This window comes from Cornus florida, unplaced genomic scaffold, assembly GCF_030987335.1.
Source record: "Cornus florida cultivar Cherokee Brave unplaced genomic scaffold, ASM3098733v1 CherokeeBrave_3.0.0_Hap2_Chr04, whole genome shotgun sequence".
NCBI lineage: Eukaryota > Viridiplantae > Streptophyta > Magnoliopsida > Cornales > Cornaceae > Cornus > Cornus florida.
Genome location: NW_026775574.1, coordinates 60,398,350 through 60,420,095, shown reverse-complemented (window position 1 = coordinate 60,420,095; position 21,746 = coordinate 60,398,350). Strand labels below are relative to the sequence as shown.

General features: G+C 30.1%; 1 protein-coding gene across 6 annotated transcripts; it reads left to right on the top strand.

Moving 5' to 3' along the window:
* Positions 1-1,726: 1,726 nt before the first annotated feature.
* LOC132303348 (probable disease resistance protein At4g27220) lies at positions 1,727-21,269 on the top strand. Of its 6 annotated transcripts, none has more exons than XM_059800579.1 (6): positions 1,728-5,091; positions 8,030-8,545; positions 10,064-10,477; positions 10,835-11,665; positions 11,755-11,845; positions 21,193-21,269. In XM_059800579.1, exons 1-5 carry the CDS (start codon positions 2,401-2,403, stop codon positions 11,794-11,796), a joined length of 4,494 nt encoding a protein of 1,497 aa, XP_059656562.1. In that variant the 5' UTR covers positions 1,728-2,400; the 3' UTR covers positions 11,797-11,845; positions 21,193-21,269. The 6 variants fall into 6 exon arrangements, with proteins under 6 accessions (XP_059656564.1, XP_059656562.1, XP_059656563.1 ...); XM_059800580.1 differs by lacking the exon at positions 21,193-21,269 and adding an exon at positions 18,143-18,338 and having other exon boundaries at positions 10,835-11,656; XM_059800577.1 differs by lacking the exon at positions 21,193-21,269 and adding an exon at positions 18,143-18,338.
* Positions 21,270-21,746: the final 477 nt, after the last annotated feature.

Sequence of the window (21,746 nt, the reverse complement as noted above, 5' to 3'; positions counted from 1 at the left end):
TTAGGATTGAATTAAGGTCAAAAGAATTTCTCTTTAAAAGAGATTGCAGATTGGTTTAGGAATGATTATTAATTTAATCATTGTTTAATAGTTTTAAATTTAATGAACCTATTAATGGATGTGATTAGTGTTTTATATATAATTATATATATATATATATATATATATATATATATATATATATATGTGTGTGTGTATCATTGTTTATTAAAGATAAAAACTTTAATAGGATTAGTTTTGGTGAGAGATGGTTTATATCTGCCAATAACAATAAGTAAGGAGGCAAAAACTCTGCAAATTACTAAAAAAAAAAAAAATTACAGATTATGTATATTTTACACATTTTTTTTTTTTTTTTAAACGTAGATGCTTTCAATTCCCTTTTATTATAGAAAAGAATCAAAAGATCTGCAAGATTTAGAAATCATTTGTGTAATGAGACTCCCCTAGAAAAATTTTGATGTAAGTTTTTGTAAAAAAAAAAAAAATAGAAAAAAAAAATGAATAATTTTGATGTAAAACATATTTTTCACATATCTTTGAGTTATAAAGTGTAGGGTTACAAAAACTTAATTATAAACTTCTTTCCTAATTCTAATTGAACAGAATAATAATAATGTTTTTTTTTTTTGACACAACAGCATAATAATAAGGTGCACACAAGATAAACTGAAGCTGGAAATTTTGAATTTTTCTGAGTTACTTTTAAGGAATTTTTTATAATTATTGTCCGTCGTATAAATTTTAAGTTTGTAATTTAGATTAAAAAATGATCACACAATCAAAATTTTTTTAGTGATAAATGTGTTGGTGACCAAAGTTTCTAAGAAAGCAATCCAAACCAATTTTACTCATTAAATTTACTGGGTGCACACAAGATAAACTGAAGCTGGAAATTTTGAATTTTTCTGAGTTACTTTTAAGGAATTTTTTATAATTATTGTCCGTCGTATAAATTTTAAGTTTGTAATTTAGATTAAAAAATGATCACACAATCAAAATTTTTTTAGTGATAAATGTGTTGGTGACCAAAGTTTCTAAGAAAGCAATCCAAACCAATTTTACTCATTAAATTTACTGTCTACTTGTACACTTAAGTTTAAACCATTTAAGCCTCTAATGATTGGATATGAGACAACTTTTAATGAGTTGGAATTTAAAATTTTCTCTGGATTTGGGAAGTTCGATCGATCGAACTTGTGGTGCGATCGATCGATCGATCGAACTCTAAGTTGGATCGATCGAACTTTTCAGCTGCACAACTTTGATTCCTTTTTGCTCCTTTCTTTCTCCACTTCGCTCCCTCCTTTGGTTTATCTCAGGATTGCTTATGTAAGTGTACTAAACATGCATATATTAAATATTATTGAAACTTTAAACGCCAAAACCACAAGTTACAATCAAACCAGATGGCTTTAGGGTGCTAAGTGTAGAAACACTCCTAGGGCTTAATAACTCGAGTTGAAAAGATTACGAATTTCAACTGGTCATTGACTGCAATTTTTTTGAGTTAAAGATGAAGTTTGTATAAGTATTTTTTTTTCCATCAAAACTAATTTTTTTTACCATATTCTTAACAAAATCAAAATCATATTTCGCAGAATTTCTTGTAAATTCATGTATTACATGATCCAATATCTAAAAACTGACATTAGAAGTTTTGTTTTTATTCTTGTAAAATTTTCTAGTGCCATGATGACTGACTGACATGAAAAACGTGTTCTCTTTTTTCTCATATCATCTACTTTACCTTCTCTCACTCTCTCTCTCTAACATCTGAATTTGCATCTCTCATCTCTCTCTCTCTCTCTCTCTCTCTCTCTCTCTCTCAATCTGCAATCCCTCTGTTCTCTCTTATATCACTGTCTCACCATCTCTCTCAATCTGCAATCCCTCTGTTCTCTCTTGTCTCACCATCTCTCTGTTCTACTGAATCGATCTTCCCTTTCCGTTCATCTAATTTATTTGTATTGGATCAGACTTAATTGGAATTGAAATATTATGCCAGAGGTATGTCTTTAAATTAATCTCTTCTTTAGTTTTTTACCTTTCTGTTTTTCTGGTGCTCTCCCATTTCCTGCTTTGTATCTCTGTAATATCCCACATTCACTCTCTTAGTTTTTCCGTTAAATGTGAATTAGGCTGTCTTTTAGACCTGAATTTGTGTCTCTCTTGAGTGTCTCCTTGTGAATCTTCACTTTTCTTTCCCAAAAAAAAACTTCACTTTTGTTTGTCATTTAAAATCAAACTCTCTGTATTTGTTTTGAAGTCTCTTTCTTTGATTTCTTAGCTTTCTCTTTGTTAAATCTTCCTGTATTTCTGTTGCCATATATTTCCTTCTATTCTGTATTGCATCATACATCTCCTTAGAGAGAGAAAAGAAAGAGGGAGAAATTAAAAATGGAAGTGATTACGAAAATTGTGGAAAAGATGATAGAGCCCATCATAGGCCGCTTGTACACATACATCGGCCATCAATTTGGTTATTTGCTTCACTGCAAGCAAAACGTTGAGGAATTTCATGATGAAGTTGACAAACTCAGAGATGCCATGGAAGTACTCCAGGAAAAGGTCAATCAAGCCGGAAACAATGCTGAAGTCGTTGAGAAAAATGTCTCCAAGTGGCTTGATAAAGTGCACACCAGATTGCCGACTATGGTAGATGACATGAACAGATTACAACAAGGCACAGAAAATCTCAAGTGTGTTGATGTATGCTCACGCTACCGGTTGGGTAAGGAAGGAAAAAAGAAGAAGAATATTGTTACCAAGCTTATGGAGGAGGGCAAATTTGACACTGTTGCACACCGGCCTCGTCTCACTAGTATTTGGCGCTCAAACAGCATGAAGTACGAGTGTTTTGAATCCAGAGAGACGGTTTTTAAGCAGATCATGGAGGCACTAAAAGATGATAGCAATTACAAGATTGGGATTCATGGGATGCCGGGCGTTGGAAAAACGAGAATGATGAAAGAAGTTGCCGAACAAGCTCAAAAATGTAAGCTCTTTGATGAGATCGCCCAAGTAGTTGTCACCCAAAATCCAAATTTAAAAGAAATTCAACAAAAACTTGCAGAAGGGTTGAATTATAAATTAGAAGAAGAGACTGAAGATGCAAGAAAGGGGCGGCTATACCTTAGACTGAAAAATGGTAAAAACATCCTTGTAATGGTGGATGACGTTTGGAATGATAAAATTAAGTTGGAGGGCATTGGAATTCCAGCTACAGATGATCATTTCACGGGTTGCAAAATTTTGTTAACCTCTCGGAGTAGAGATGTGTGCAAAGAGATGGGTGTTCAAGAAAAAGGTAACTTTCAAATTGGAGTCTTATCGGATGTTGAAGCATGGTCCCTTTTTAAGAAGAAGGTGGGAGATTCTTTTGAAACTCATGAAATGCAATCTGTAGCGGAAGAAGTGTGCAGAGAATGTGCATGTTTGCCATTGGCAATACTTGCAGTTGGTGGAGCACTACAGAATAAGAGTAAGCAGAAATGGAAAGATGCACTAAAACAACTAAGAAATTGTAGGGCAGATAACATTGGTGGATTGCAGGGAAAACTCTATTCACGCATAGAGTTGAGCTACGACTACCTGGAGTCTATTGATGCAAAGTCAATTTTTTTGCTCTGTTGTTTGTTCGGAGAAGATGCTGAGATTTTCATTGATGATTTGGTGATGTATGGCGTTGGATTGAGACTTCTCCAAGGCGTGGATACAATGGAAGAAGCACGGAATAGAACTCATGCGATCGTCGATACCCTAAAGATATCTTCTTTGTTGTTAGAAGGTAAAAGTGAAAACTATGTAAAAATGCACGATGTCATTCGAGATGTCGCCATTTCGATTGCATCAAAAGGGGAAGATGGCATGTTTATAGTGAAAGCCGGTGTTGAGAAGTGGCCAGAGGATGATGAATACAAAAGATGCAGAGCAATCTCATTAAGGTTGAGCAAAGATTGTGTGCTTCCCGATAATTCAGAATATCCTCAACTACGCACCTTAATGTTGGAAGGTTGCTATCGTTCACCAACTATTCCGAGTAACTTTTTTAAAGGGATGGAGAAGCTTGAAGTTTTACATTTGCGTGACATGGGCAACTTGACAGTACCATCGTCACTTCAAAATCTTCGGATGTTACGACTGTACCGGTGCAAATTGGTGAACCTAGCTTTTCTCAAGGAGTTGCGAAAACTTGAGATACTAAGCATTCAATATCCTAGTCTGGAAGAGTGGACTCTGGATATAGGGCAGTTGACTAGTCTACGGTCGTTGGATGTGAGAGGCTTTTCCAATCTCCAAATCCTTCCAGGTTTCATATCTAGTCTATCCCAGCTTGAGGAATTTCACATTCGAGACTTTGACCAATGGGAGATTGAAGGCAATGCAAGCCTGGTTGAACTAAATTCATTGACTCGCTTAATCAGTTTACAAGTTCAAGTGCCAAATGTCAAGTTACTGCCCATCAATGAGCTCCTGTCTAAGTCGTTAATCAGATTTCAAATATCCATTGGCCAGGGATTACACTTTTATGGTTTTGACGGTTCATCTACAGCAACAAGGATACTGAAACTAAAGGGAATTCCTTTGAAGAGGGAGCTTCACATTTTGATGGAGAAAGCTGAAGTGCTACATTTAGAAGAACTGGAAATTTTAAAGAATGTGAGTCAAGACACAGATGGTGAGGGGTTTCTAGACTTGAAGTATCTTAGAGTTTGGGATTGTAAGGGGATAGAACATTTATTTGGCAGACCAAATTGGAATTCACAGACCATCGGATCACGTGTGTCTTGTTCTTTTAGCAAATTAAGTATTTTGCGAGTATTCGAGTGTCCGTCGAGATATCTCTTCTCCGCAGCCGCAGCAAGAGGCCTTCTGCAACTCCAAGAATTAACTATAAGTTACTGTGAAAACTTGGAAGAAATAGTTGGAGATGACAATGAAATCATGGATAATGTTGTTACTTTTCATCAATTAAAGAAAATGAGGTTGGAGGATCTACCAAAACTGAGAAGCTTCAATGCCAATACGAAGAAGACGTCAGCTGAAGAATGCAATGTGTCCGGCCTTGCACAACTGTTTAATGATAAGGTATGCTCCGCATTATCTATCCACATTCCACATCATCAAAGCATCAGCACTTATCTTTTTCTTGCCAATATTTTATGTTATGTTCTATCTCATCCTTGGGTTTCTTTTGTACCTTTGTTTTTGTGGTTCATGTACTCTGTCAAACAAGCTTATCCTTGCTGGATAGAGTACATTGTAACTATTTTTCCTGTTCTTTTGTGGAAGGTTAGTGTTTGGTAATTCCAACTTTTTTCAACTTGATTATCGCTAAATAATAAATAGTAATAATTTTTGACAAAACATATAATTTATCATTACGGATTGAATTTTCTTTCTGGCTTTATTTTGGGATAGAATTTTGTGTTTGTGTGTTTGACAATAGCAATATACAGAATTTTAAATTAATTTTGATTTTTTTTTTTTTTTTTGAAGCACTAAACCTCTGTTTGCATGACATAACAAACAAGTTGGGTAAAGGGAACATGATAAAGTTCAGCAATTATGGCTTCTAATGAATTGAAATTGTAAGACCAAATTTTAATAGGTAAGAGAAAATGTGGAATTCAAATATAAGAAATTTGTTTCTTGTAATACATGAGCTCTTTAGTAATTTCATTCTAGGGAAAAAAAGAAATTGAAGCGCCGAAAGGATATTATTTAGGGAAAATAATTGACAAGGAAGGTTAATATATTTTATAATGCATTTAAAAAATATATGAAACATTATTGTAATTGAAGTATATGAAAATAATTGACAAGGAAGGTTAATATATTTTGTAATTGAAGATCAAATACTGAGTCAACCAGCTAATCAATTGAGACCATGCTGTCCTATTCATAACACTGAGTCAACCAGCTAATCAATCTCGACTCTTCTTGTGTCATTTACTAAATAAATTACCTTATGAGTTGTCTCTCAATGGTTGAAGCAGACAAGAGTCCCATGTTCTCTTCAGCTCTCCTCAGAAAGGTAAGGCAGAATTTGGTCTAGAGGTGCAAATGGCTAGTATTTAATTTTCGGATTCTTAGAACAAATCAATCTCGACTCTTCTTGTGTCATTTATTTTTTTATTTTTAATTTTCGGATTCTTAGAACAAATCAAGTAGAATATCTGAACGAAAATATTAGAAACATACCATAAAATTATTCCTACTTGAAAACTAACATATATTAAAATGTAATAAAATAACTATTTAATTTACGAACTCTTATCAAATGGATCTTGATATTATTTTGTATAAAGTGGTCTAAAGTGTCTTTTTCAATTAATTCTTTTTTTTTTTTTTTTTTTTGTAACTTCACTTTCCTATGTCTTTGACCCGAGAATAGAGAACAAAGTTCAACTTTGATGGACTTGGGCCGTTGTTTTGGCAGCCTTGGGCTTGTCTGTTGTATTGGGCTTTTGCCTATTTGGATCTTGTACAGATACATAATCAATACACCTTATCTTTCATAAAAAAAAAAAAAAAAAAAAAAAAAAAAAAAAAAAAAATATTTATTTGTTTATTTTTTATATCATTTTTGGCTCTGCACAAATACACCCCATAAATTCTCTCTGGTGCGGGCAAAGCGCCACATTACCCACTTGTCAAAATCTCATCTTGCAAAGCAATCGAATGCCAATATATTGTTAATAAGTGAAAAAATATTTTAATGTTTGTAATAGAGAACACTTATTAGAAATTTATTACCATAAGGAAATTTAAAATTTAATTCTCAAAATTAATAAAAATAGAAAAAAAAAATGCAAAATTACCTCTTCGTAATATATTTTGGATGACTGGTTTTATTATCTTGATACACTTTTTTGTGCAATTTTAATTAAATTAAGAATTTCATTTGTTTTTCTTAAAACAATATAATTATGTATTTAAATCCTTCAATTGTGTAAGCTTTTTCTATTCCTGTGTTTTGGTGAAGCTTGTTACTTACAAATTCTTTCAATAAACTAAAAGCATCAACACTGACAGTTTTTGAAGTACAATATTTCTTTGTTAAAATGTGATTTCAGATCATCAACGCTATGACAGTTTTTTTGAAGTATAATATTTCTTTTTAAATGTGATTTCAGATCATCAACATTAATGAATATGTTGAGTGCAATAATCTTAAAACATCAACCCATAAATTTTTGAAGTACAATAAACTAAAAGCATTCTTGATTTCATATCTTTTCATTTCAATTAAATTATTACATTCTAGTAAGTCCAATATCTATTCTAACCTTTTTTTTTTTGACCTTGTGCTATTTTTCCTTAAAAAATGTTAATGAATTTCAATTACATTTCCACTTAGCCTTCCGTTGAATGTCGTGTTTTGTTGGCTTTTTGTTACTGCATCCACATGTCCTTGATATCAGTAATAAACTATCATATTTATTAATGTTGATGAATCTTCTTATCTACAAATTCTTTCAATAAACTAAACACAGCAACAATATGACAATTTTTGAAGTACAAGATAATAAATGTGATTACAGATCATCAACACTACGACATTGCTATATTACTCTGCGATTGCAAATTCAATTTTCAAACCATTTCATTTACATTGCAATTCTTTTCTTTAGAAACTCCTTTTGGTCAACACTTTGTTTTCTCTTTAAAAAGAATTTTTCAATTACAATCGGGATTAGGAAGTTTTCTTAATTAAAAACAAATAGTTGTTTGCATGTCTATTTTGAAAAGTATCGACACTATGATAGTTTTTTGAAGTATAGTATTTCTTTTTTTATTTGTGATTTTAGATCATTAACACTAATAAATATGTTAAGTGCAATAATCTTAAAGCATTAACCCATAAATTTTTGAAGTACAATAAACCAAAGGCATCCTTGATTTCATATATTTTCATTTCAATTGAAATTCTAGTCAGTCTAATATCTATTCTGACCTTTTTTGACATTTGTGCTATTTTTCCAACATTAATTCATGAAATGTGACGTAATGAAATTTGCAGGTTAAGTTCCCAGCATTGGAGTTATTGGAGATTGGAGGTTTGGAAAGCCTCACAGCGATATGGGATAACCAATTATTCCTGGGTTCACAAGCAGAAGATTCCTTCCGGCAGCTGAGGTTCATTGAAGTGGATATGTGTGAGAAGCTAGTAAATGTCATTCCACCCAATGTACTCCCGTTGTTACAGAAACTTGAAAGCCTCATAGTTTGGTCATGTGATTCAATTGTATCTGGAGTTGAAGTGGTTGCTATTGAAGAAGGTGGTGATGAGATCGTCATGTTTCCTCAATTAAAGACCATGGAACTTTCAAATTTGCCAAAGCTCTGTAGTTTCTGTTGTAGTGGAGGATCCAAAGAAGAAGAAGAAGCAAGCGATAAGATCCTAGTGTTCCCTCAATTAAACAAAATGAAACTTTCAAGTTTGCCAAAGTTCAGTAGTTTCTGCTGCTTCAGAAATGAAAAAGAAAGCATATTGAAGGAGACTATTCCTCAACGAGATGCTCTCTTTAACCAAAAGGTATGTATGTTCATGTGTCCTTAAATTAATCCTAATTAACCTTGGGTGCACTGAACAACTGAAATTAATAAATGTCACCTAGATTTCCACAAGGTATGTACGTTCATGTGTCCTTAAATTAATCCTAATCCACACTTATTGATCCTATCACTTAACAAATCAGTTAATTTAGATGATGATATCTATCTAAATTACAATTTATCAAACAAGACATGATCATCATAACTAGACAAGCATTGAAATTTATTAATATCTATTTTACCTTCACGTTCAAAGAGAAAAAAATAAGTTTGGTTAGAATTTAATATATATTTTTTTAATCATGAGAATTGAATTTGGTTAGAGACTTTGGGGTTGATTGGTATTGAATTTTCCAGACACAAATCATCTCTCAATTTCTTATTTCTTTCTTTCTTTATTTATTTTTCTTTTTGTTAAAACGTAACTTATCACTCCTGAAATTTGATAAAATAAAATGAATTGAAACGTTTGAATATACAAACCAAATTTTTTTTTTTTTTAATAAAATTTTTGGATTCCTAGAACAAATCAAATAGACTGAATGAAAATATTAGAATCATACCTAACCTTGTCAAATGGATCTTGACATTATTTCGTATAAAGTGGACTAAAGTGTCTTTTTCAAATTTATTTATTTATTATTATTATATTTTCCTACGTCTTTTACTCGACTCTTGAGAACAAAGTTCAATGGGCACATTTTTTTTTTCTTTTAATTTTTTTTTTTTTTTTTTTTTTTTTTGGCTCTGCACAAATATACCACATAAATTCTCTCCAGTTCGAGCAAAGCGCCACATCACCCACTTGTCAAAACGTCATCTTGCAGAGCAATATAATACTAATATATTGTTGATAAGTGAAAAAATATTTTAATGTTTATAATAGGGAAAACATATCAAGAATCTATAACCATAAGGAAATTTAAAATTCAATTCTCTCAAAATTACTAAAAATAGAAGAAAAAAAAATACAAAATTACCTCCTCGTAATATGATTTTGATGGATGGATGGATGGTTTTATTATATTGATAGGTTTTTTATTTTTATTTTTATTTTTACAGTTTTAATGAAATTAAGAATTTCATTTTTTTTCTTAAAACATTATAATTATGTATTTAAATCCTTCAATTGTGTAAGCATTTTCTGTTCCTGTGTTTTGGTAAAGCTTTTATCTACAGTTTCTTTCAATAAACTAAATGTATGAATGACAGTTTTTTCAAGTACAATATATTTTTTTACAAATGTGATTTCAGATCAACAACACTAATAAATATGTTTCCTTAAAAAATGTTAATGAATTTCAATTAGATTTCCACTTAACCTTGCATTGAATGTTGTGTTTTGGTGGCTTTTTGTTATTGCATCCACACGTCCTTGAAATCAGTAATAAACTTTATTATTGTTTTCCTTAAAAAATGTTAAACCATTAATTTGGCAGATTGCGTTATTTTCAAGCAAAGAAAGGAATATTATCACCAGCAAGCTGATGTTTTGCAGGTTCAATTTCCTTGCTTGGAGAAGTTGGTTATTGAGAGAATGAACGAGTATAGGTGTCTCAAGCTATTAAATGTTGCTTCAACAGAATCACTTACAAGTTTTCAGAACCTTAAAGAGCTCCGTGTGAAAGAGTGCGACTCCCTGGAAGAGGTATTTAAAGTTAAAGGGTCAAAGGGAGCAGAAGAAACAGGTGCAAGCCATAAAGCTCTGGGAAAAGAAGTAGAGAACAATCTTGTGTTCCCTCAATTAAATGAAGTGGTCTTTAACAACCTACCGTCCCTGACGAGCTTTTGCGGAAGGAATTGCATTTCTGAATTGCCATCTGTAATAAAAATAACAGTAGAACGCTGTCCCAAATTGGAGATGTTTCCTTGCCGATACCTGAACAGTACTGAACCATTGCCAAATGAAATGGTAAGTCCATTAATTCCTATTACAGTTATGAGGAAACTATTATTCCAATTTTCTCTGGTGTTATTTGAAAATTTGCAAACCAATTTAAATCCATCTATTTATATACCAGAGCCTCAAAAATCAAAACAAGATAGAGCCTCAAATGAATCCACCAGCTGTGAGCAGGATGGGGGGTTTTCTTGTCAACAACCTAATATGCAGTTTTATATCTATAATTTGAGAAGAAATTGATTAATTTGTAGAGCATAAAAATGGAATTAGAACAGAAAATTAGAAGGTTCATTATTGCTTGGTTTGCTTTATTTTTTTAATCAGAATATTGTGGAGCTAAATACGGTGAGTGATTTCTGCGCGCAGGTTGAATTTCCTATCTTGGATAGATTGATACTGAGTGATGAGAGCATCTTCGAAGGTACATGCCATGTCCTTCCCTTTTGCAAAGTACCAAAATCCCTGGAGGTGAACAACTGCAGAAACTTAGTAAATGTTTATACCCTGCTACAGCGGTTTGAGACTACTCAATTGAGACTGGTGTATTTACCTAAATTGGAGCGTAATTGGATAATGGAACCCCAGGGGCATCTGGTATTTCACAACCTAACAAAATTGACAGTAGAACAATTGGAACTGAAGTATCTATTCTCACTCTCAATAGCAAAAAGTCTCACACAACTCAGGGATCTAAGAATTAAATATTGTGGTGTGATGGAAGAAATACTTAAAAATGAAGAACAAGATGCCACGGATGAAATTGTGTTCTCTCAGCTACAGCGTTTGATAGTAAAAAATTGCATCGGACTGAAGTATCTATTCTCACTCTCAATAGCAAAAAGTCTCACACAACTCAGGGATCTAACAATTGAAAATTGTGGTGTGATGGAAGAAATACTTAAAAACGAAGGAGGAGGAGGAGGAGAAAATGCCACGGATGAAATTGAGTTCTCTCAGCTAGGGCATCTGATACTTTCATATCTACCAAACCTCACATGTTTTTGTCAGGCAAACAATGCTTTTAAATTCCCATCCTTGACGCGTGTTGATATAACCAGGTGTCCGGAATTGAAGACTTTCACATCTGGATATTTAAGCACACCGGATATAGAAGTATTCAAAGATCAGTGGAAGTTAAGTCGTGTAAATGACCTTAATAATCATGTGCAACAATTTTGGGAAGGAAAGGTAACTAAGGTAACTACGAACATTTGCCTTTGTCCTTATTGGAAGACTTCACTTAGCCAATGCTTTCATTTAATTCGTTCACCTTCTGTTTAATTCAGGGAGTAGCAGTGGAGGATAATAATGATGCAGAAACAAGTTAAGAAGAGGGAGAAACCACGATGACCATATTCCGCTAAATCAGTAAATAAGGTATTGACTGCTGCCTTTTTTTTTTTTTTTTTTATGTTTGACCAATCAAATTATAACAATTCTGTTAGTTGAGATAAATTTAAATACTTAGAGTGTGACCTATTTAATTGAATAGTGTATTTTGATTGAGGAGCATAGTAATTATATACTCGAATTACTGAATGTCTTCTCAGGATGTCCAATTTGTTTGTAGGATGTGAATTCTTTGTCATTTTTTTTTTTCGTTTCAAATTGTTTCTTTTCTCGGTTTCAGATTTCCTATCTTGAAAAACATCTACAAATCTCTCTCCACAATTCAAAGCAAGTTCATCTTTTTGTAGCTTTTAGTCAAATTATTGACCCTAAGCTAATGCACAAGAAATCCTAATCCCTCTTAACCAATTGTTGATCCTTTTGCAAAATTGAAATTTCCTTCAGAGAAAGCCGAAAAAACGAGAGTAGAATTTCCTTAATATATTGCTGTAATGAGATACAATTTCTAGAACATTATAAATGTATTTGTAATTTATTATCTATCAATATTTAAGTTTTTGCTTATATTATTTTGTTTAAGTTTTTCTATTACATACATTCTCATTTTTCAACATTGCCGACCCCTCTGACTCTGCCACAGTGTGTTATATACGTATATATAATTTCATTAAATCAGTTATATTTTTTATTTTATTCTTACATAACCTGATATTGTTGGTGCTGATTGTAGTAGAATGGAAGAGGTTTTCAATTTATAACAATTCTCATTTGGGTATTCCAGCCCACAAAAAATAAAAGTTGTAGGAAGTGTTCGGATTAGAATAAAAGCACTTGACCATTTGGAACTTCATGTGCCTTAAAATTCATATGATTTAAAGAGACGTCGGTTTGATGATGATCCGTATAGCAAGTGGTGAGTAAAATTTAATATTTTTCATTTTTATGGGGAAAAAAACAGTAGTGGATGAAACAAATTCAAAATAGTGATGCTATCACTCATGGTGGCAATTGCAGTGGTGCCTTTGATAGGTTGCGGTGGAGATGAAACCGAGATTTAAAGTACTTTAAAGGATCTTTCTCAGACACTTATATATATATATATACACTAGTAAAACAGTAATTATATATATACAAGTAAAACAGTAAAACTGTACGTGAGTTGCACTTAAAATTAATTTTAAAATATTAATTAAATAATTATAAAATTTAAAACATAAAATTGACAGAAATATATAATTTTAAATTGAACTTTATAATAGGAATTCAATTATTGATAGGTGCATTTTCAAACTCATAAAACCATATCAAAATCAAGACTATTTTTTATTACAATCTACTAATATTTTACTTATTTATATATTATTTATAAAATTAGAAAAGATGGGAAGACTAAATAGGCTAAATTATTTATATTTTTTCATATAGTTCCTTTATATATTTTCTTGTCTAATTAGAAAGACTAAATTATTTATTTTCTATATATATTCCCTAATCTAATTAGATTTCCTTTTATTAAAAAAAATAACTCATAATAAATAGATAATTTGTGTTATTCTAAAAGGAAACTTACATACTGAATATATAAATTTATTATTAAAAAATAATATACTATTGCATGTGAGTAAAATTTAATTTAAAATCAATATTTAATAAAGTAATTAAATAATTATAAATTCTAAAATATCCATTAACATAAAATTGACACAAGGTAAAATAAAAATATAATTTTTAATTGAACTTTACAATAGAAATTTAATTATTGATAGATGTATTTTCAAACTCCTAAAATAATATCAAAATCAAAACTATGTTTTATTACAATTTATTAATATTTTATTTATTTATATATTAGAAAATTATTTATATATTATTTATAAAATTAGAAAATATATGGAGACTATATAGACTAAATTATTTATAGTTTTTATATATTTCCTTGTTTAAGCAGAGAGACTAAATTATTTATTTTCTTTATATATTTCCTTAACTAATTAGATTTACTTTTATTAAAAAAAAACCTCATAATAAATAGGTAATTTGAGTTTTATAAATAGACTAAATTATTTATATTTTTTTTACGTATTTTCTTGTCTAATTAGAAAGACTAAATTATTTATTTTCTTTATATACTTCCTTATCTAGTTAGATTTCCTTTTATTTAAAAAACTCATAATAAATAGGTAATATGAGTCTTATCGAAACTCTTCTAAACACCTTATATTAATTTTAAAATAAAAAATGGATATTTATTCATTTATATATTAAAAAATTATTTATATATTATTTATAAAAGTAGAAAAGATGTGTAGACTAAATAGACTAAATTATTTATATATTTTTATATATTTCATTATCTCATTAGAAAGACTAAATTATTTATTTATGTTTTTTTATATACTTCCTTAACTAATTAGATTTACTTTTTTTTTTAAAAAAAACTCATAATAAATAAGTAATTTAAATTGTCTAAATAGACTAAATTATTTATATATTTTTATATATTTCCTTGTATAATTAGAAAAACTAAATTATTTATTTTCTATATATATATTCTTATCTAATTAGATTTTCTTTTATTAAAAAAAATCATAATAAATAGGTAATTTGAGTTGTATAAAAAACTCATCTTCTAAGCACCTTATATTAATTTTAAAATAAAAACGGATAACAGACAGTTAATTTGTGTTATTCTAAAACGAAGCATACATACTGAACATATAAATTTATTATTAAAAATTAATGCATGGAAACAAATTAATGTACTAAAACTCATAATGATAAAAAATATATATTGTGGAAAAATAATTTTAAATTATTATTTATTATATATAAATAATATTATTAAAACTTATTATTTTTTGAAATAAAAATATTATAAAAAATTTAAATGAAAAAATAATTTTGTATATAGAATTCTTAGTTTAAAGTTTTATGGGTATATTTTGATATAGAATTGTTGTTATGTATTTATTGAAATAAATTATATATTTATTTCCCTAATTAGATTTCGTTTTACGGAATTTCTATATTTCATACTACTATATTATTATTATTAGTATTTCTCCTCTAATAAGATTTCCTTTTATTGAATTAAAATAATAATTTATTTAATATTATATATTTTTCTTGTCTAATTAATATTCTTTTTATTGAATTTTAGTAATTCAATATTAAATTATTTTATATTTTCTTATGTAATTAGATTTCCTACTACTAATATTATTATTAGTATTTTCTACTACTATATTATTAAAAAAATCATATAATACTTATATTTTATTTTATAATTAGATTTTTATTTATTGAATTTTAGTATTTCCTACTACTATATTATTATGATTATTTTATTCTCTAATTAGATTTTTCTTTATTGAATTAAATAAAGAATTTTTTTTAATATTTTAAAATTCTTATTGAATTAGATTTTCTTTGATTGAATTTTAGTAGTTTGATTTTTTTTTTTATAATTATATATTTCTGTAATGACCCGGATTTTTCGAAAAAAAAATTTCCGTTATCTTTTCCCTTCTGAGTTTGGTTTCTTGTCGATTAGTGTCATCTCGAGTGCTCTGAAATGATTTCTGAGACTCTTTTCTTTGGATTGACAATTACCTTTGAGGACCGAGTCATTTTCATATTTTCACTTTTTAGACACTATTCATTTTTCGTCCTTTTCCTTATTTCGTCTTTTTCCCTATTTTGTCTTTTCCCCGTTTGTCACTTTGTTGGCGTAACCACACTTCTTGTGTCCAGAGTTGGTTTTTGATTTCACGTACCTTCATCTTGAATGGTTTCCATGAAGTAAGTATTTTTACTTTCGCAAGAAAGTATTCTGGTTGCTCCCGGTGTCCATAGGGGTATGGATGCAAAGTTCTTTGGGAACTTTTTCCTTTCTTGGGGTGTTTTTCGTAAATATCTTTTGAAGATATTTTATTTCAGGGGTTTTTAAGAAAATATTTTTTGGAAGATATTTTCATTTTAGGCCATTAGTGCAGTTCTTACTTTTTGGAGGGGTCATTGTGCAATTAATGAAAGTTATTGCTAAATGTCTTGTTTTGAGTCTGGATTATCGTACGGGATTCATTTTCACTTTTCATCGAGTCGTGGATTCTTAGAATTCCCTTCTGGTCGATGTTTTCCAGTTTCATGATTTTTGGCCCCGGTTTGCGCCAAACTTGTTTGGGGCATAACTTTCTACTTGGGACTCGATTTTCGAAGTCGTTTCTTCCGTTATTCATATTTTCTCATTATGAATCTTTTTTGTTCACGGAGTTTTGCCGTTTGAACGCGTCTGCGCGAATTTGACTTTTCCGGATCCGGAGGGGCCCGTTCGGGACACTTTTAGGGTTTTTCAATAAATAGGGTGTGAGAAGAAAATATCTGAGTTTTCTCTCTCTCTCCTCTCTTCTGGCTGGAATCCATGGCAGCCATGGCTGCCATCTTCTCTCTCCTCTTTTGGTCCACTTTTCCTTGATGAAAAGTCTTCGGCCTTAACGTTTATTATTCCCCTCGACGTGCTCTATCATTCCCCCATATTAGAATTCAGTTTTGGCCATTTCTTGAGTTCGAGTTTGGATTCAAGTTGTGAATTTGATAGGGCTTCCTTGGGGGTTATGTTCACGGTGTTGTCCCCGACAAAACCTAGAAGTTTCGTCGGATTCAAAGCACATTCATTTTGGTGGGAATTTGAGATTTCATCTTAAATGGAGGTAAGGAATGTTTTAGGATTATTTGTGTGTTGTATTATGTGTTTCTCATGCTTATACAACCTATACGTATGCCTTGTATCAAATCTAGAAAGTTAGTAATATTTAATTCTTTGTATAAGATTAAATTTTTATGATGAGGTATAACTTGGATTTGAATTGTGGCATGCTAGAAAGCTTAGTTTTAATATGTTTATTAACATATATTTAATTGGAATTATTTGAATAAAAGTTGCATATTTTATTTAATATTTTTCTTTGTGAAAGATTAATTCCCATGGCCATACTTTACATGAAATGGATATGTGTTATGCTTATAAATTAAGTTTTGGCATGTTAGTGAACATACTTTAATTTGAGAGCATTTGGTTGAGTTTGAAAATCTAGAGACTTTAATTAAGAGAATTAATTAAAATCTATTTTGTGGTTTCATGGACTTAATTAAGCGTTTGTGTGAATATATGTGATGACCATGATATGTCTTTTAACATATATTAAATTGAGGCCATTTGGAAATGATTTGAAATCTAGAGAGTTTGATTATTTTGATGTAATTAAATTCTATCTTGTTTATCCATGGATTTAATCATGTTTTAGGAGTTGCTTCTACTTTAAGATCATGGATTTAGACTTGTGGTGTATTCACTTGATTACGTTTTAATCATTGAAAAACGTTGTTGTTAAATTTATATTCATGAGAATATATTTCTAATATGAATATATTGTTGACTTGTGATTTCATAGCATTATGAATATAAAATGTTTATTATGCACAATTGAGAGTTATATTGCTAGCTTGTTACTACGTAGTAATAATATGTATAGGTTGTGAACTTATTTGGTATATTTTGGATCCTCTTAGGACATTGTTGTTACATGTGACATGGCTAGAGTGTGACTCTAGTGCGGGAGTTATGAGTTTTCCCCAATTGAGATAGTGCGCACTTAGGGTGGTCTTCCCTGCGGGTCAGTGCCTGAAATAACCATTGAGGTCTCGGCAGAATTCCGAGCGTGATGTCCAAGTCTTCCACTATTTGTTTTCACATTCAATTCCAAGTTATCAATCATGTTTATATTGTGACTTGTTGTTTTGGCTATTGGCGATTTGATGTTGTTAAGTACATCCATACTAAATTGTTATCTTTAGTGTTATCACACTTTTAGATTTCTAGTTGATAGTCTAGAGAATCTATGTTTTGATGTGTGGTATTAGATATTCCAATTATCCTAAATTGTTATATTTAGTTGATTTCGGATTTTTGATATTAAATTGGTTACCTTGAAAATCTATATCTAGTTGCTTTGTGTAAGCATGTTTCTATCTAGGTGCTTTGTGTAAGTATGTTTCTATCTAGTTGCTTGGTGTAAGCATGTTATATCTTGTTGCTATGTGTAGCATGCTCTTGTGTTGTTGAAATCGCATAAAGGATGTATTTTATGCTAGTAATGATCTTAGGTAGTTAGGATGCTTCTTGAGTCTCACATTTGACATAGACATTAGGTGGAATGAACCACAATGATTAAATCATGCAAACTTGTAAAACTTAGGTCGATGCATGCTTATTTCCTACGAGTAGCTTTATGTTGCTCACCCCTACGTTACTGGGGCATATTTCAGGTACAGGGTACGAGATTGGTGAGTTGCACATGCTTTGGGTGAATTGCAGTATTGAAGTTTCTTTAGAGGCTTTCTTGTTCACATGCAGGTGTTAGCATGTTTAGTTTTGCCTATGTAATGTAATGTTTCTAGCTTGGAGGTTTGACATGTGAAATTTTGTAAATGGAATATAATGAGGCCGCAGGCCATTGCAACATGTTTCAAATATTATATTACACTTGCGTGCATGTTCACATCATCACATACTTGCATATAATGCAAATTGAACATGGCATGGGGGATTCCAAGTGGACTTTCAGCCATGGATGCATAACAGAAGGTTTGTGCACTTTCTCGAGTCATTTCGGTCGACCGAAATGCCTTTTGGGTTTTGTTTGAACCTTGAAACTTCACTTTTCAGTAGCCAAAGTCAGCATTTAGGGTCATTTCGGTCGACCGATGGCTCATTTCGATCGACTGATGGTTCCTTTTGGTGTATCAAACCAATCAAGCCTTAACGACTTGTTTTCAGCTGAAATTTTGTCCATTTCGGTCGTCTGATGGGTCATTTCGGTCGACCGAAATAGCTAGATCCCGAGAGTAGCTTCAGTCCAGTTTCAGCACTGATCTTCCAACTTCAAAGAGTCATAACTCCTTTGTTTTAATCCAAATGGAGTGATTCTTGAGCCTAAATTCATGGATTTTGAGTCAGCTTTCCAATGGTACCAATGCCATTCTCAGATTCCAATCACAGTGGGAGTTATTCATGTTTTAGTGAAGCAGTGTTAGTTTTTACTTCGACCGGGATAGGACATTTTGTGAGATTCTTGTCCAATATTCTTAGAACCTCTTGGAAAGTCATGAAATGATTAAGTTAGGTTGTTTTCACCTTGTTTGACTTGTTTAGAGTCAAGTTTCTCTTTTTGGCTGTGAGTTGACCATTTTGCCCTTGGTTCATGGTGTTTGTCCATTTCGACCTTTGTTTCCATTTTCGTTCTCTTTGAACTCCGTGACTTCTTGGAAGGTTACATTGGAGTCTTAGAGATGGTCTATATCTCTATAGACTTTGGTTCTATCTTTTGCTTCCGCATTTCGAACTCGTTATCGGGTCAACTTTCGGTTCATCACTAACGAACCGGGTTGAAAAACTCGGGTCGCTACAATTTCTTTCTCTAGTTAGATTTATTTATATCTATATATTTTCTTCTCTAATTAAAAATAAAACACTATAATGATTTAAAATAAAATAAAACACTACAATGATTTAATAAGATTTTCATAATAATTGCTACTCACCTCTGTGAAGATTACCAACTTCAACTTGTTCAATATAGAAAAAGAAAAAAAAAAAAACTCATGCTTAAACAAATATATATTTATAGGTGAATTATTAATATAATTTGAATTTTTATATAGTGTATTATTGTACTATATATTGTGATTGTAGGATGAGAATTGTTTTTTCGAAGAAATTATCTCTGCTTGTGTAATCTCGTGTTACATGAGTTGCATGATTAATAATAATAAAAATTTAGCATTACAATTCCAAAATCTAGACAATGAACACAGAGAAATATTGATAGATAAGAAAGGTTAATAAAGTATACAAGACTATCATAGAGTAAATTCTTTTAACATTAAAATTACAAAATTTATACAAGAAACAAATATTAAAAAATTAAAATATTCACACAGCATAGGAGAACATATATTGAAAAATTAAAATTTATACACAGGATAGGAGGGATTTGGTTTTAGGGGAAATAGGACGGTAACTTTTAGTTGTTTAAGAATTTATTTATAAATATAATTTGTATTAAATTGAAAGTTAGAAAAGGAATTACGTTTCTCTGCGTGGCAAATAATTTTTTGAAGAATGTGGACCAATAAAAAAATGAACATATTTTCTTTCATTACTAAATGAGAGATGGTGGTGTATATACACTATCTAACCATCCTTAATTTAATAATTAAATAAGAGGTATCCATTTATTATTGGTCCACATCAGGACAATATACATCATCACTATTGAGGGCCTAAGTATTCTTTTTTTAATATTTTAATATTAAATATTCTCTTCCCAAATCACCTTTCATTTTATATAATTAAATTTTATATATTAAAATATTTCCTCTTTTTTTTTTTTTTTTTTTTTTTTTTTTTTTTTTTTTTTCTAATTAGGTATTTTGTGATAGAGTTTTATGGAACTTTAAGATTTGAAAATATATTAAATAATATATATTAAAGTGTTACTATATATATATTTTTTATATATTTTCTTGTCTAATTAGAAAAACTAAAATATTTATTTTTTATATATATTTCCTTTTTATATTTCTTTTATATATTTTCTTGTCTAATTAAAAATGTAAGAAAATATATTAAATATTATATATTGAACTGTTTCTTTTTCTAATTAGATTTTATTTCTAATTAAGTAATTTGTGATAGAGTTTTGTAGAAACTTTTTGAAAGACTAAATTATTTATTTTCTTTATATATTTCCTTGTCTAATTAGAAAGACAAGAAAATATATTAAATATTATATATTAAAGTGTTTCATTTTCTAATTAGGTAATTTGTGATAGAGTTTTATAGAAACTTTTTTTTAAAAAAAAAAAAAAAAAATCATTTGAGTTTTATAAAAACTCTTCCAAACCCCTTATATTAATTAAAATATTAAAAATTCATAATAAATAAGTAATTTGTGTTAGAGTTTTATAGAAACTCTTTTACAAACTCTATTAAGACTTATATATTTCTTTTATATATTTTCTTATCTAATTAGGGAGAATAAATTATTTATTTTCTTTATTTATTTTATTTATATATTTTCTTGTCATTAGAAAGACTAAATTATATATTTTCTCTATATATTTTCTTATCTAATTAAAGAATATGATATTGAAACACATTATTGGACTAAAAGTTTAAAACTCTTTGAACTTTTAATAATAGTGTGTGTGTGTGTATATATATATATATGTATGTATATTGTTCCTTTCTCAATAATTCATTGGTTATAGTTTCCATTTTCTGTTTCTGACCAATAAGCCTCTACTACTTGCAGGTGGGTCTAAATTCTTGTGGGACCAGTTTAAATCAATGGGAGGTGATTAAAAGTTGAAACTGGTAGCATTAATCAGAAAGTCTCAGAAATAGAGAGTTGGTGGATCCAATCAAGTGGGTTGTCTTACAATTGCTAAGAACATGATGTAACCTTCAAACTGTCTTTTGAAATTACCAATTTGAATTACCAATGTGGTAGTTCATTATTTATTTATTTTTTGTTTGCCTTCTTTTTATATTATTATTTTTTGGTTCTAACAAAAGAGATTAGTGCTCTCTTTCTTTCACTCTAAAAGTAGAAGTGATATCATAAAGGGGAGCACGAAAGTAGTAAAAAATTAAATTAAGTGAGAAAGAACAATAGCGAAAGCGCACGGAGCATGAGAATGACACCCATTTAAAAGAATTATATGACTTACATTATGATAATGATAATTCATTAATAGCATCCGATTCTTATACATGTATTCCTACAAATCATTCTAGTTAGTTACTCTTAAAATATTATGTGCATGTTGTTAATACACTAGATTACTACTGAACTATTCTAATATA